This window comes from Chiloscyllium punctatum, chromosome 3 (assembly GCF_047496795.1).
Source record: "Chiloscyllium punctatum isolate Juve2018m chromosome 3, sChiPun1.3, whole genome shotgun sequence".
NCBI classification, from domain to species: Eukaryota; Metazoa; Chordata; class Chondrichthyes; order Orectolobiformes; family Hemiscylliidae; genus Chiloscyllium; species Chiloscyllium punctatum.
In genome coordinates, this window is record NC_092741.1 from 90,318,472 (window position 1) to 90,330,592 (window position 12,121).

At 39.7% G+C, this 12,121-nt stretch overlaps 1 protein-coding gene across 3 annotated transcripts in view; it reads left to right on the plus strand.

The window, feature by feature from the left end:
• Positions 1-10,556, plus strand: part of lama2 (laminin, alpha 2) — a 387,170-nt gene extending 376,614 nt beyond the window's left edge. For all 3 annotated transcript variants that reach the window (XM_072556030.1, XM_072556031.1, XM_072556033.1), the window contains 3 exons: positions 1,340-1,470; positions 1,687-1,909; positions 10,185-10,556. In XM_072556030.1, the coding sequence (XP_072412131.1) occupies positions 1,340-1,470; positions 1,687-1,909; positions 10,185-10,336 (506 nt within the window). In that variant the 3' untranslated portion in view covers positions 10,337-10,556. The remainder of the gene's footprint in view (positions 1-1,339; positions 1,471-1,686; positions 1,910-10,184) is intronic.
• The last annotated feature ends 1,565 nt before the right edge of the window (positions 10,557-12,121 follow it).

The window sequence follows — 12,121 nt, forward strand, 5'->3', positions numbered from 1 at the left end:
AAAGAATGAGGATAAGTGGGGGTGTGGTTTTGGCTAGAATGCTGTTTGGAGGGTCAGTGTAGATTTGATAGCTCAAATGGCCTCTTTCTGCACTGTAGGGATTTTATGATTCTATGCCCATTGAGACAATTTGTTTTAAATTAAAAGATACATATGAAAGTTTTTAGTCGATGAGATAGGAAACTGTTTCTGAGGTACCTTATTCTATGCTTTCAGCTAATGCTTCTTTTCGTAGCACAGTTACATATTTCTTATTTTTTAAGGACTCCTGGTGTCTACACATACACTCTGAGATTGTAGGTTCCTTATCCTTGAATAAAACTTTTCCATTTCCAAAACAAAAACAAATGCTGGAGGAGCTCGGCAGGTCTGTAGTGTGAGAAACAGAGTTAATCAAGAATCCCTACAGTGTGAAAACAGGCCCTTCGGCCCAACAAGTCCATGCCAATTCTCCAAGGAGTGACCCTCCCAGACCCTTTCCTCTGTATTTATCCCTAAATGATGCACCTAACACTATGGGTACTTTAGCGTGGCCAATTCAGCTAATCAGCATATCTTTGGATTGTGAGAGGAAACTGGAGCACCTGGAGGAAACCCATGCAGACATGGCAAGAATGTGCAAACTCCATACAGATAGTCACCCGAGGCTGGAATCAAACCCAGATCCCTAATGCTGTGAGACAGCACTGCTAATCACTGAGCCACCATGCTGCCACAATGTTCTGAGTCCAATGACCCTGCATGAGGTTTTTAAAAGCTCTCATAGGTCAAATGAGGCTGTCTGCATTAAGGTAAGGATAGATTTTCCTTCTTGATTAACCATATCTAAGAAGTGCAGTATATCACTGGACCCAAAAATGCTGCCAGACCTGCTGAGATTTTCCAACAATTTCTATTTGTATTTTTGATTTCCAGGATCTACAATTATTTTGGTTTTTACTGATATGATGAAGATAATCTTTCCCCGATTTTTTCTTCAGCCATCACTTCTGCGATAAATTCTAGCATTGAGGCAAAAGTATACAAAATGGAAATCACTTCATAATTCTGTAATCACTCTGATGCTTTTTTCTGATTCCTTTGAAGCATGTAGTCGGAAGGTTTCCAATTCAGTTTTACTGATGATACATTCAAAACCAACATAAATTTTTTTACTTGACTCGGGGCTTTTAAATACATGCTAGCTCATTATCCAATCTAGTGCATGAGGTTTATTCACATTACAGCAGTTAATATTTGACATAGAGCAGTTGCAAAAAAAAATCTGAAGAACTGATTACTACATACTAACACACCATATGTTGAACTTCTTACTATGTGTAATCTTATACCATTTCAGTTGCACGATATAGAGTTGGAACAGATTTACGAATCGAGTTTGACTTCCGAACTTCACAAAGAGATGCTGTCTTGCTGGGAATCAGCAGTCAGAGAGTGGATGGACTGGGTATTGAATTAGTTGGCGGAAAAGTAAGTTTTTGTCATAAGTAGAAGTAAAATGCTTTGATTCATTGCACTACACATAAGTAGAGTTGCATTGATGTTCTTGAAAATCCATAAAAGAACGTGGTGGGAAATACTTAATTTTTACAGAACAAACACTCTTTAAATGATGATGTTGATGACTTTGAAAATGATCTTACGATCGTTTCTCTACACCTTTTCCTTTTTCTGTTATAATTCCAGATATTTGTTCACATAGACAATGGAGCTGGCATATTTACAGCTGTCTATGACCCTCTACACTTTAATGCGTTGTGTCAAGGACAGTGGCACAATGTTGTAGTCAATAAAGTTAAATACCGTTTGGAACTGATAGTTGATGGAGAGAGAGTTGAAAGCAGGAGCCCGAGTGTAACCTCCACTGCAACTGATACCAACGATCCAGTCTTTGTTGGAGGGTATCCAAGTAAGTCCTAACTGATTGTTAACTGCACTCATCGTGGTCCTTGTCATTAAGAAAATTGTCTTAAATTCAGGGTGAGAAATGGGGATACAGCTTCAAATTAGTAAAATCAAAGTTAAGAATTATATTAGGATGTTCTTCTTCACACAAGTATTCATCAATACACCAGGGATCATTTTGGAAATCACTGGGTGCTGCATTCAATGAATTGTTGGGACTTCCTGGATGACTTAATAAAGATTCATTGAATGGCCTTTCTCGTTCATAATTAAATTGAAGTTTAAAAATACTTTGATTATTACACACTGTTCTGTTTTAAAATTAAAGTTTAAATAAAAATACAAGTAAAGTAAAAGTCTTTTGTTTCAAAATACAAGCCAATTTGCTGTATTCATAATAATGGTTGATAAGTGGTAAATCATATTTATCAGTGACAGCCATGATTTGGAGAAGCCTGTGTTGGACTGGGGTGTACAAAGTTTAAAAATCACACAACACAAGGTTATAGTCCAACAGGTTTATTTGGAAACACTAGCTTTTGGAGCGCTGCTCCTTCAACCACCTGATGAAGGAGCAGCGCTGCAAAAGCTAGTGCTTCCAAATAAACCTGTTGGACTATAACCTGGTGTTGTGTGATTTTTAAATCAGTGACAGCAGGTTTCAAAACCAAAGACAATATAATTTATGTAGACAAGCAGTAATATGAGTTCTATTGCTATATTAGAATGTAGGAAGTTGCTATTCTTCTAAACTTGTAGGTACTGTAATAATTATTGTACAATGCAGTCTGACAGTTGGCTTCAATCTTTAAAATGCTGAGTACTTTTAATTTGCCAACACCTTCAGTGGCCATGAAAAATTTTAGTTTGTATTTCTAAGTTTGCCTTTTACCTCACTATAGGAAGCACAGGTTAGAAGATGTAAATATTTGTGTCATTATACAGAAATACAGCATTCAATGCAGTAAAATGATTAAATTTGAGTAGTTAAATGTTTAAATCAAAGATGATGTCTTGGTTGTATAAACCAATTTTAAAATGTTGTTTTCTCAAATGACTGTAATTCAGCACAGAATCCCAGCTACATTGAGGAGAAAGTGAGCCATTTAAAATATAAGTTTAGTCATAGATTCTTTACACCACAGAAGGAGACCATTTGACCCACCGAGCCCAGTGCAGCTCCCTGCAGACTAATCAAGTCAGTCCAAATCCCTTGTTCTTTCCCTTGGGCTTGTAAGCTTATTTCCCTCAGGTTCTTACCCAATTTTGTTTGAAAATCATCCATTAGTTCTCCATAGGCAGTGAGTTCCAGGTTGCGAGGTAAAACTAAACACTTTCTTACATTTCCACATAGTGGGTGGCATGGTGGTGCTGTGGTTAGCACTGCTGTCTCCCAGGGCCAGAGACCTGGGTTCAATTCCCACCTCAGGCAACTGTCTGTGTGGAGTTTGTACATTCTCCCTGTGTCTGTGTGGATTTCCTCCCACAGTCCAAAAATATCATAGTGTTAGGTGTAGGGGGGTGAGTTGGTGTGGACCTGTTGGGCCGGAGGGCCTGTTTCCACACTGTAAGTAATCTAATTTCTTAACCATAAAGCTATGTCTTCTAGTCCTTGTTTTATCAGTGAATGGAAATAACTTTCCTTTTCCTATTTCATGTAAACCTGTTATAATTTTGTACATCTCTATTAAATATCCCCTCAATCTCCTTTGCCAGTAGTTCTCTGAGTAACATGATGCTCATCTAGATTCAAACCTGAAAATTTGAGAAGCAGGTTTGTCATTCCACTGCCCACTTCATTCAATCACGTTTATCAGTGACAGTAGGTTTCAGAAACGAAAACTGTATGATTTATGTGGACCAGCAGAACTGACTGCATCTCAGTGTCTCAAATGTCCTCAAAACTAGCAACAGGACAGAATCTACAACAGCATCATGTTCATCAAGCTACCATCAAGTCAAGATTGCCTGTTCTAACAGTAAACAATACTGAAGAAAGATCAGAACCATTAAACCTTGCATTGTAATTTAATTCAAAGTGTATGGATGATTCATAAGATTACATTTTATGAGTTAATTACTAACATATCACAACCATTTAGACCTTCATATACCATTAACAACTTGTTGGTCTTTTACACTGCACCTCTATGCCATCCGTTCCCTTAGTATAAAGTCATAGGATCATACTGCACAGAAACAACTCTGCTGTCCAACTGGCCTAGGCCTGTTTTCAGCATTTGGCCCATATCCCACTAAACCTTTCCTAATCATATACCCATCCAATGCCTTTTAAATGTTGTAGTTTGCACCCACCTTCACCACTTCCTCTGGCAACGTGTTCCATACACACACCACCACCCTCTGTGTGAAAAGTTACCCCTCAGGACTTTTTAAAATCTTTCCCCTCCCACTTTAACCTATGCCCTGTAGTTTTGGATTCCCCCACCCTAGGAAGAAGACCTTGGCTATTCTCCCTATCCCTGCCCCTCATGATTTTATAAACCTCTATTAGGTCACCCCTTAGCCTTAGATGGTCCAGGACAAAAGCCCCAGCCTATGTAGTCTCTCCCTATAATCAAACTCTCCAGTCCCGGTAACAGTCTTATAAATCTTTTCTGTATGCTGTTATGTTTAACAACATCCTTCCTATAGAAGGATGACCAGAATTGTACACATAATTCTAAAAGTGGCCTCACCAATGTCCTGCACAGCTGCAACATGATCTCTCAACTCATATTCAGTGTTCAGACCAATGAAGGTATTCATACCAAATGCCTTCATCACCACCCTGTCTACCTGTGACTCCACTTTCAGGGAACTGCACCCCTTGATCTCTTTGTTTGGCAATAGTTCTCAGGATCTCTATAAGCGTATACCATTAACTGAATAACTCCTGCCCTGGTTTGCCTTAACAAACTGCAACACCTCACATTTATCGAAGTTAAACTTGCTCTGTCACTCCTCAGTCTTGATCAAGGCCCCATTGTACTCTGAGATAATCTTCTTTACTGTCCACTACAGCAGCTATTTTGGTGTCATCTGCAAATTTATTAACCATACCTCCTTTATTCATATCCAAATCATTTATATAGATGATGAAAAGTAGTGGATCCAGCACCGACCCTTGTGGCAAACCACTAGTCACAGACCTCCAGTCTGAAAAGTAACCCTCCATCATCACCCTCTCTCCGTCTCTTATCTTCAAGCCAATTTTGTATCTAATTGGCTAGCCTCCCCATATCCCATCTAATCTAACCTTGCTAACCAAACTACCATCCAGAACCTTGTTGAATGCCTTGCTGAAGTCCAGGTAGACAACATCCAGTGCTCTGCCTTCATCAGTGTTCTGTGTTTCCTCAATTAGATTCGATTCCCTACAGTGTGGAAACAGGCCCTTCGGCCCAACAAGTCCATACCGACCCTCCGAAGAGCAACCCACCCAGATCCATTTCCCTCTGACTAATGCACCTAACACTCTGGGCAATTTAGCATGGTCAATTCACCTGACCTGCACATCTTTGAACTGTGGGAGGAAACCCACACAGACACGGGGAGAATGTGCAAACCCCATACAGTCAGTCGCCCAAGGAAGGAATGAAACCCGGGTTCCTGGTGCTGTGAGGCAGCAGTGCTAACCACTGAGCCACCATGCCACCTCTGCTTAAAACTCAATCATGGTAGTGAAACACAATTTCCCCCACACAAAGATATGTTTACCATTCCTAATCAGTCCTTGCCTTTCCAAATGTTTGTAAATCCTGTCCCTCGGAAACCTCTCCAAAAACTTACCCACCTCTGACGCAAGGCTCACCAGTCTATAGTTCTCTGGCTTATCCTTAGAACCTTTCTTAAAAAATGGCACTACATTAGCAAACTTCCAGTTTTCTGGCATCTCACTTGTGGCTATTAATGATACAAATATTTCAGCAAGGAGGCCCAGCAATCTCATCTCTTGCTTCCCGCAAAGTTCTGGGAAATACCTGATCAAGTTGAGGTGATTTATCTACCTTTATGCATGTTAAGTCCTCCAGCACCTCCTTCTGTAATACGAACTCTTTTCAAGACATCCACTGTTTATTTCCCAGTTTCCCAAGCTTCCATGACTTTCTCCACAGTAAATACTGACATGAAATATTCATCTGATATCTTAATCCATCTCCTGTGGTTCCACACTTAAGATGGCCATGTTGATCTTGAAGCTCTATTCTTTTCCGAGTTACTCTTTTGCCCTTAATGTTCTCATAGAATCTCATTGGATTCTCCTTAACTCTGTTTGCCAAATCTGTATTATATGCCCTTTTTGCTCTCCTAATTTCTTTCTCAAGGATACTCCCACTGCCCTAAAACTCCTCTAAAGATTCAATCAATCCCAGCTGTCCATACCTTATATATGTCTCCTCCTTCTTGACCAGAGCCTCAATTTCTCTGCTCATCCAGCATTCCCCACACCTGCCAGCCTTGCCCTTCACACTAACAGTAGCACACTGTCTCTGGACTCTCGTTATCTCATTCTCAAAGGCCTCCCACTTTCCAACCATGACTTTACTTGCGAATAGCCTCTCCCAGTCAACTTTTGAAAGTTCCTGTCTAATAACATCAAAATTAGCCTTCCTCCAATGTAGAACTTTAACTTTTTGATCAGTTCCATCCATTTCTATAACTATTTTGAATCTGATAGAAATATTATCAGTTGCCCCAAAGTGCACCCCCACTGACACCTCAGTCACTTGCCCTGCCTTATTTCCCAACAGAAGGTTAAATACTGCTCCTTCCTTAAGAGATACATCCGCATATTGAAATAAGAAAGTTTTCTTGTACACATTGAACAAGATCCCCCCCATCTTAGCCCTTAACACTAATCCCAGACTATGTTTGGAAAGTTAAAATCTCCTACTATTACAACACTAACATTTTTACAGTTATCTGAGATATCCATACCTACTTGCTTCTCAATTTCCCATTGACTATTGGAGGGCCGATAACACAATGCCAACAAAGTGATCATCCCTTTCCTATAACATCACTGGACCACAGGGAAACCTCGATTATCCAAACGAGATGGGTGGGCACTATTTCATTCGGATAATTGATTATTCAGATAATTGATTCAACGCCTTTCCTCTGGGGCTTGGAGTTTTCTATTCAGTGTGCTCCCTGTTCAGACTGCAGCACTTGGCAGCACTTTTAATCAATGTAAACAAAAGACATGGTCAGTATTCCCTTTCAGAGTATTATGCACCCTTTCTGATACATCCTTAACCCTGCACCAGGGAGACACCACACCATCCTGATGTCTCACTTCAGAAACATTTGTCTGTGCCCCAGACTAGAGAGCCGCCTATTACAATCAATTGCTTGGAACCTGACATAACCCTCAATACAGTTGAGCCTGTCTCAGTTCTAGAAACCTGGCTGTCAGCTATACTCCTCTGAAAGGCCATCCCCACATATCATATCCAAAACGGCATGCCTGTTTGAGATGGGGATAGCCACAGGAAATGCTGGCACCACCTGGCAACTTGTTATGCCATTCCTAGTGGTCAACCATCTATCTGTGGCTTTTCTGTGACAGGTATCTGTGGCTTTTCTACTTTACTGAATCTGCAGTCCATCACATCTCCTTGCTCTTGTAAACTGCCGCTGCAACTGATCCATGTGATCCAATAGGATTCGCAACCAAACACACTTCCTGTAGACATAGTCTCCAGGAACATTCAAATTCTCCCTGAGCTCCCACATCTGACAGGAAGAGCACATCACCCTATCACAAGCTATTTCTGCCCGTTAGACAATCTATAGACACAGAAGTTACCTAAAAACAAACACAACACACTTTGCTTAAAAAACAATGTTAGTACTGTCTTACTGTTGAAATAGGGACTATTCAAGAAGTAAAATCAGAAAAATAAAGTTAAGTTGTAATACTCTTCTGAGAACTGCATTTTTGGTTAGCAGACATTTGTTGTTCTGTCACAGATTGTACTGTGGACCCCATCAGAGATTGCCAATGTAACATTTAATTCACATTTAGTTGATTCACTGAGAGGTTTTTTTTCTACTTTCATATTGCAGTCATAAAGACCACACAAATGTGAAGCCTTGCTCAATGAGATGTAAATTCCAGCTAATGGGCCTTCCTGTATCCATTCCTAAATAGAGCAATTGTTCTTCATCTTATGCATAGCTAGAGGGTGCTTACTTGTGTATAGTATCAGGCATTGCATCTTGGTGTATTAATTCCTTGAGCAGATCATGGGCCGGATTTTATCATTAGCAGCATAGAAAGGGGATTCGCCACTGACAGAGAAGAAAATGTTCCAGCAAGAGATCTAGTGATCTCTCTAGATCTTTCTTAATGTGCAATTGATTGTAATATTGCTTATTAATGGCTCTTAACATCCCTCTGTTGGGGCACACAAAAGCTGAAATGTAACTAACATAAACTTTATTTTTAAAATATATTTAAAAATAGCTAGTTCAAAGATCTAGTGGTCAATTATAATGGAGACTTTGAAGAATATTCCATGAATGTAAAATTAAAACCCAGTTTAAAAAAAAACAAATTACATCTCATTGAACAGGGCTTCACATTTTTGTGGTCTTTCTAAAAGCAATATGAAAGCAGAAGAAAAGGAACTTCTCATTGACAATTTAATATTTAATTGATCCAATCTCTGGGAGTCCACAGTACAGTCTATAACAAAAGAACTAACAGCTGACAGTATCTCCAATACTTCCATGTTAATCTGTTCTTATGGTAAATCTTAATATTTCAGTCAGATTTGAAAAATGCTGTTAAAAGTCACACAACACCAGATTATAGCCCAACAGATTTATTTGGAAGTGCAAGTTTTTGGGGCACTGCTCTTTCATCATGTAGCTGGCGGGGCAGCATTACATCTTTGAGAATGCTGACAGGTCTTCATCAAAAAACCCATGAATTCCATCTCATGTCTTCTTTGACTGAAACAGGAAGCTTCAGAAGATTTGGACAAGATTCCCTCACTAATGAATTGAGAAGGATTTTATATCATGGAAATTAATGGGAGTTGGTAAAGAGTAATAGTAACACATCATTTCACTGACTTGTTCATTGGTCTGCTTAAGGGTCTAAATGTGAAATAATAGCCCAGATCTCCCCTTGTTTGGATGATCAGAGACCACACATATACTGACCATTTGGAATTCCCAGCAAATGACTATAAGCAATTTCCCAATTTAAACTTCTGATGGTCAATTATTTAGTGTCTGGAACCCTCACAAGCAGTTTCCAACTCTGAAGTAGAGTCAAAGACGTAGGACAGTTCAATTTACCCAGGAAAGGTTAGACAGATTAAAACATGTTCTGACTCTTGGGTCCCCACCACCATTGCACAGACTGACCCCTACCCCCAACAGCAACTGGATACCTAGTACATGCCGCCAGACATCTGACTATCCATCTCTAGATTATTGACCACCCTCCAATGCCCAAACTCACTTTTACACCTAAATCCTCCCTCCAATACAGATTCACCCAAGCCCTGCTGTCTCGCATTCTACACACAACTGGTTCCCAAACCATCCTAATTATTCATCTATCTACTTGCCATCCAAATGATTTGCTATCCTGCCATGTAAGTCCTCACCCATCACCCAACTTGCCCTTCACCCTGCTGTTGTCTTAATCTATCTTTGAGACAATCCAAAGTAGACAAGCAGGAGGCTGGAAAAACAGCCTCATCAGGAGGTGAAGTTGACGCTATGCTGACTTCTACATCTCCTCGTGCATGTCTTAACCGAACAATTATTCAACTTGGACCCTAACTTCTTACCCACTTACCTGCCAACCTACATCACTCACCAATCTGTCATCCTAATCTTTTACCAACCTGCTGTCTATTCCTTTGCACTGTACCTGATTACCCACTGACATACACACACACACACACACCCATTCCCTCAACTATTACATACTTGCCTACTTCGTATCTCAAAATTTACACTTTGTTTATGAAATACAGCAGTTGATGCTGTAAAAAGAGGGTATCGATTCTGCGCTGATTAGTGTTGCTGTGCAAGGGTTGTTGCAATAGTGAGTTTGGAATGATCCTCCATCAGAGGTTGGGCCACTAACCCGTCTGTTCTCTCTCTCCACAAACATTGACCAAGTGCTTCCAACATTGTATATGTTTGTGTCGGATTCCCTTTCTTTATGTTTTTGTTATAGTGATTTGTTTTCAGCAATGATTTTATAGTATAATTACCAAATAACGTTTTCTTCAATTTTTTTTCAGGTGACATGAAACAGTTAGCATTGACCATTGATACTCCTTTCAAGGGTTGCATTCGTAACCTGAAACTAACGAAGGGAACACAGACTCTAGAAGTTGATTTCAGCAAAGCAATTGAGCTCAAGGGAGTTCAACCCCTTACTTGTCCTGCGTAGTGAAATCTACTGCCTTGTTTTGAACAAAGATGAATGTATGTGGTTTGGAATAAGCCTACATGACTTGTACATGGCAAAATATTTTTGGTGGTTCAATTGAAACAATCTCTTCATGTTATATTAATATGTTCCTATCTGTACTAATAATTATCACTAAAAATATTTCCTCAGTTTTCATTTACTCATTAAAATTAAAGTAAGTACTCTTTCATCCTACAAATTCAACTTCATGGTGGTTATTTATATAGTGTATAGTTATTGAGTTTATTTATTTGTTTAGTATGTGTAAGAATATAAGAACATTGTGTGCAATATAGCACATATTTCAGAAAATTCTTCTTTGAAGTGAGGGAATAAATTCTTCTGTTTGAGTAAGAGTTGGCATTTGCAAAAAAATTCATAAGTTACAGTATCTTTAAGGAACCATGTCCATAACATAACCAATGCTGTTTTTCCAATGTAACCATGCTGGAGTCATCTCTAACTGGCTTCATTATGAATTTTAAATAGGAAAAAATGTCATTTTGTTCCTATCACAACGCACTAATTCCTTGGTCTCTGAAGATTTCAATTGATATAGTGTCCATGAAAAACCCACTGTTAATAGTGTTATGACTAGTCCCCAAGGAGGTTCCCCAATTCATTACGTCCAGACATAAAACCTCAAATTGGTTTGTTCCTGAGTGAAGAGAGATGAACTAGTTCCCCTTCTTCAATTAACTGCTCCTTGGTTACTTATGATTTGATTTAATTTATTTATTGTCACGTGTACGTCAGTACAGTGAAAGTTTTGTTTATGAGCAGTACAGGCAGATCAAAGAAAGCAAGGACATATATATCATAGGGTCAAATAAAACATAGACAGAAGCATTTAGGATACGTTGCACAGGGTGTGCTCTCAGCAAGATCAACATTATGAGAAATTAGAGAGTCCATTCATCATTCTAATTATGGCTGGAAAGAAGCTGTTACTGAATCTGCTGATGCTTGAGTGCACGTTTCTGTATCTTCTGCCTGATGGAAGAGGTTGTATGAGAGCATTATTAACTGGTGGGTTGGAGGGGGGTACTGCGATGGGTTTTGAGCCTTTCCCCAGCAATAACCCATGTAAATGGAGTCCATGGATGGAAGGTTGGCTTCCTTCCAATCATTTGGAGTTGGAGAGGTAATGAAGAATTTGCAGGAGCCAAGGCTGTGATGGATAGCAGTTTCAGGCAGAGAAAAAATTTGCAGATAAGGTCAGGTAGATGGGTCACTGCCAGGAAAGGAAGAAGGTAGTGCAGGAATCTCCTGTGGCTATCCCCATCTCAAACAAGTATGCTGTTTTGGAAAATGTAGGGGGTGATATTCTTATGATGGTCTCTCAGGGGAATGTGACACTGGCAGCCATGTTTCTGGTACTAAGACTGGCTCGAATGTAATGAGGGAGTACATCAGGTTCGAAGCAATTGATTGTGATAGGGGATTCTCTCTAGTCAGAGGCATAGGCAGGCATTTCTACAGCTGACAATAAGGTGCCAGGATCAAGGCTATCTCAGAGAGGATGCGTAATATATTCAAAGGGGAGAGGGCTCAGTAGGAGGTCAATGTACACATTGGAACTAATGACATAGAATGAGAAAAGACCAGGTGCTGAGCAGAGAATAAAGGAAATTAGGTAGGAAGCTAAAAAGTAGATCCTCAAAAATAGTAATATCTGGATTACTCCCAGTGCCACGAGCTCGTGAGAGTAGCAATAGGAGGAGAGAACAGATGAATTTGTGGCTGAGGATTTGGTGCAAGGAA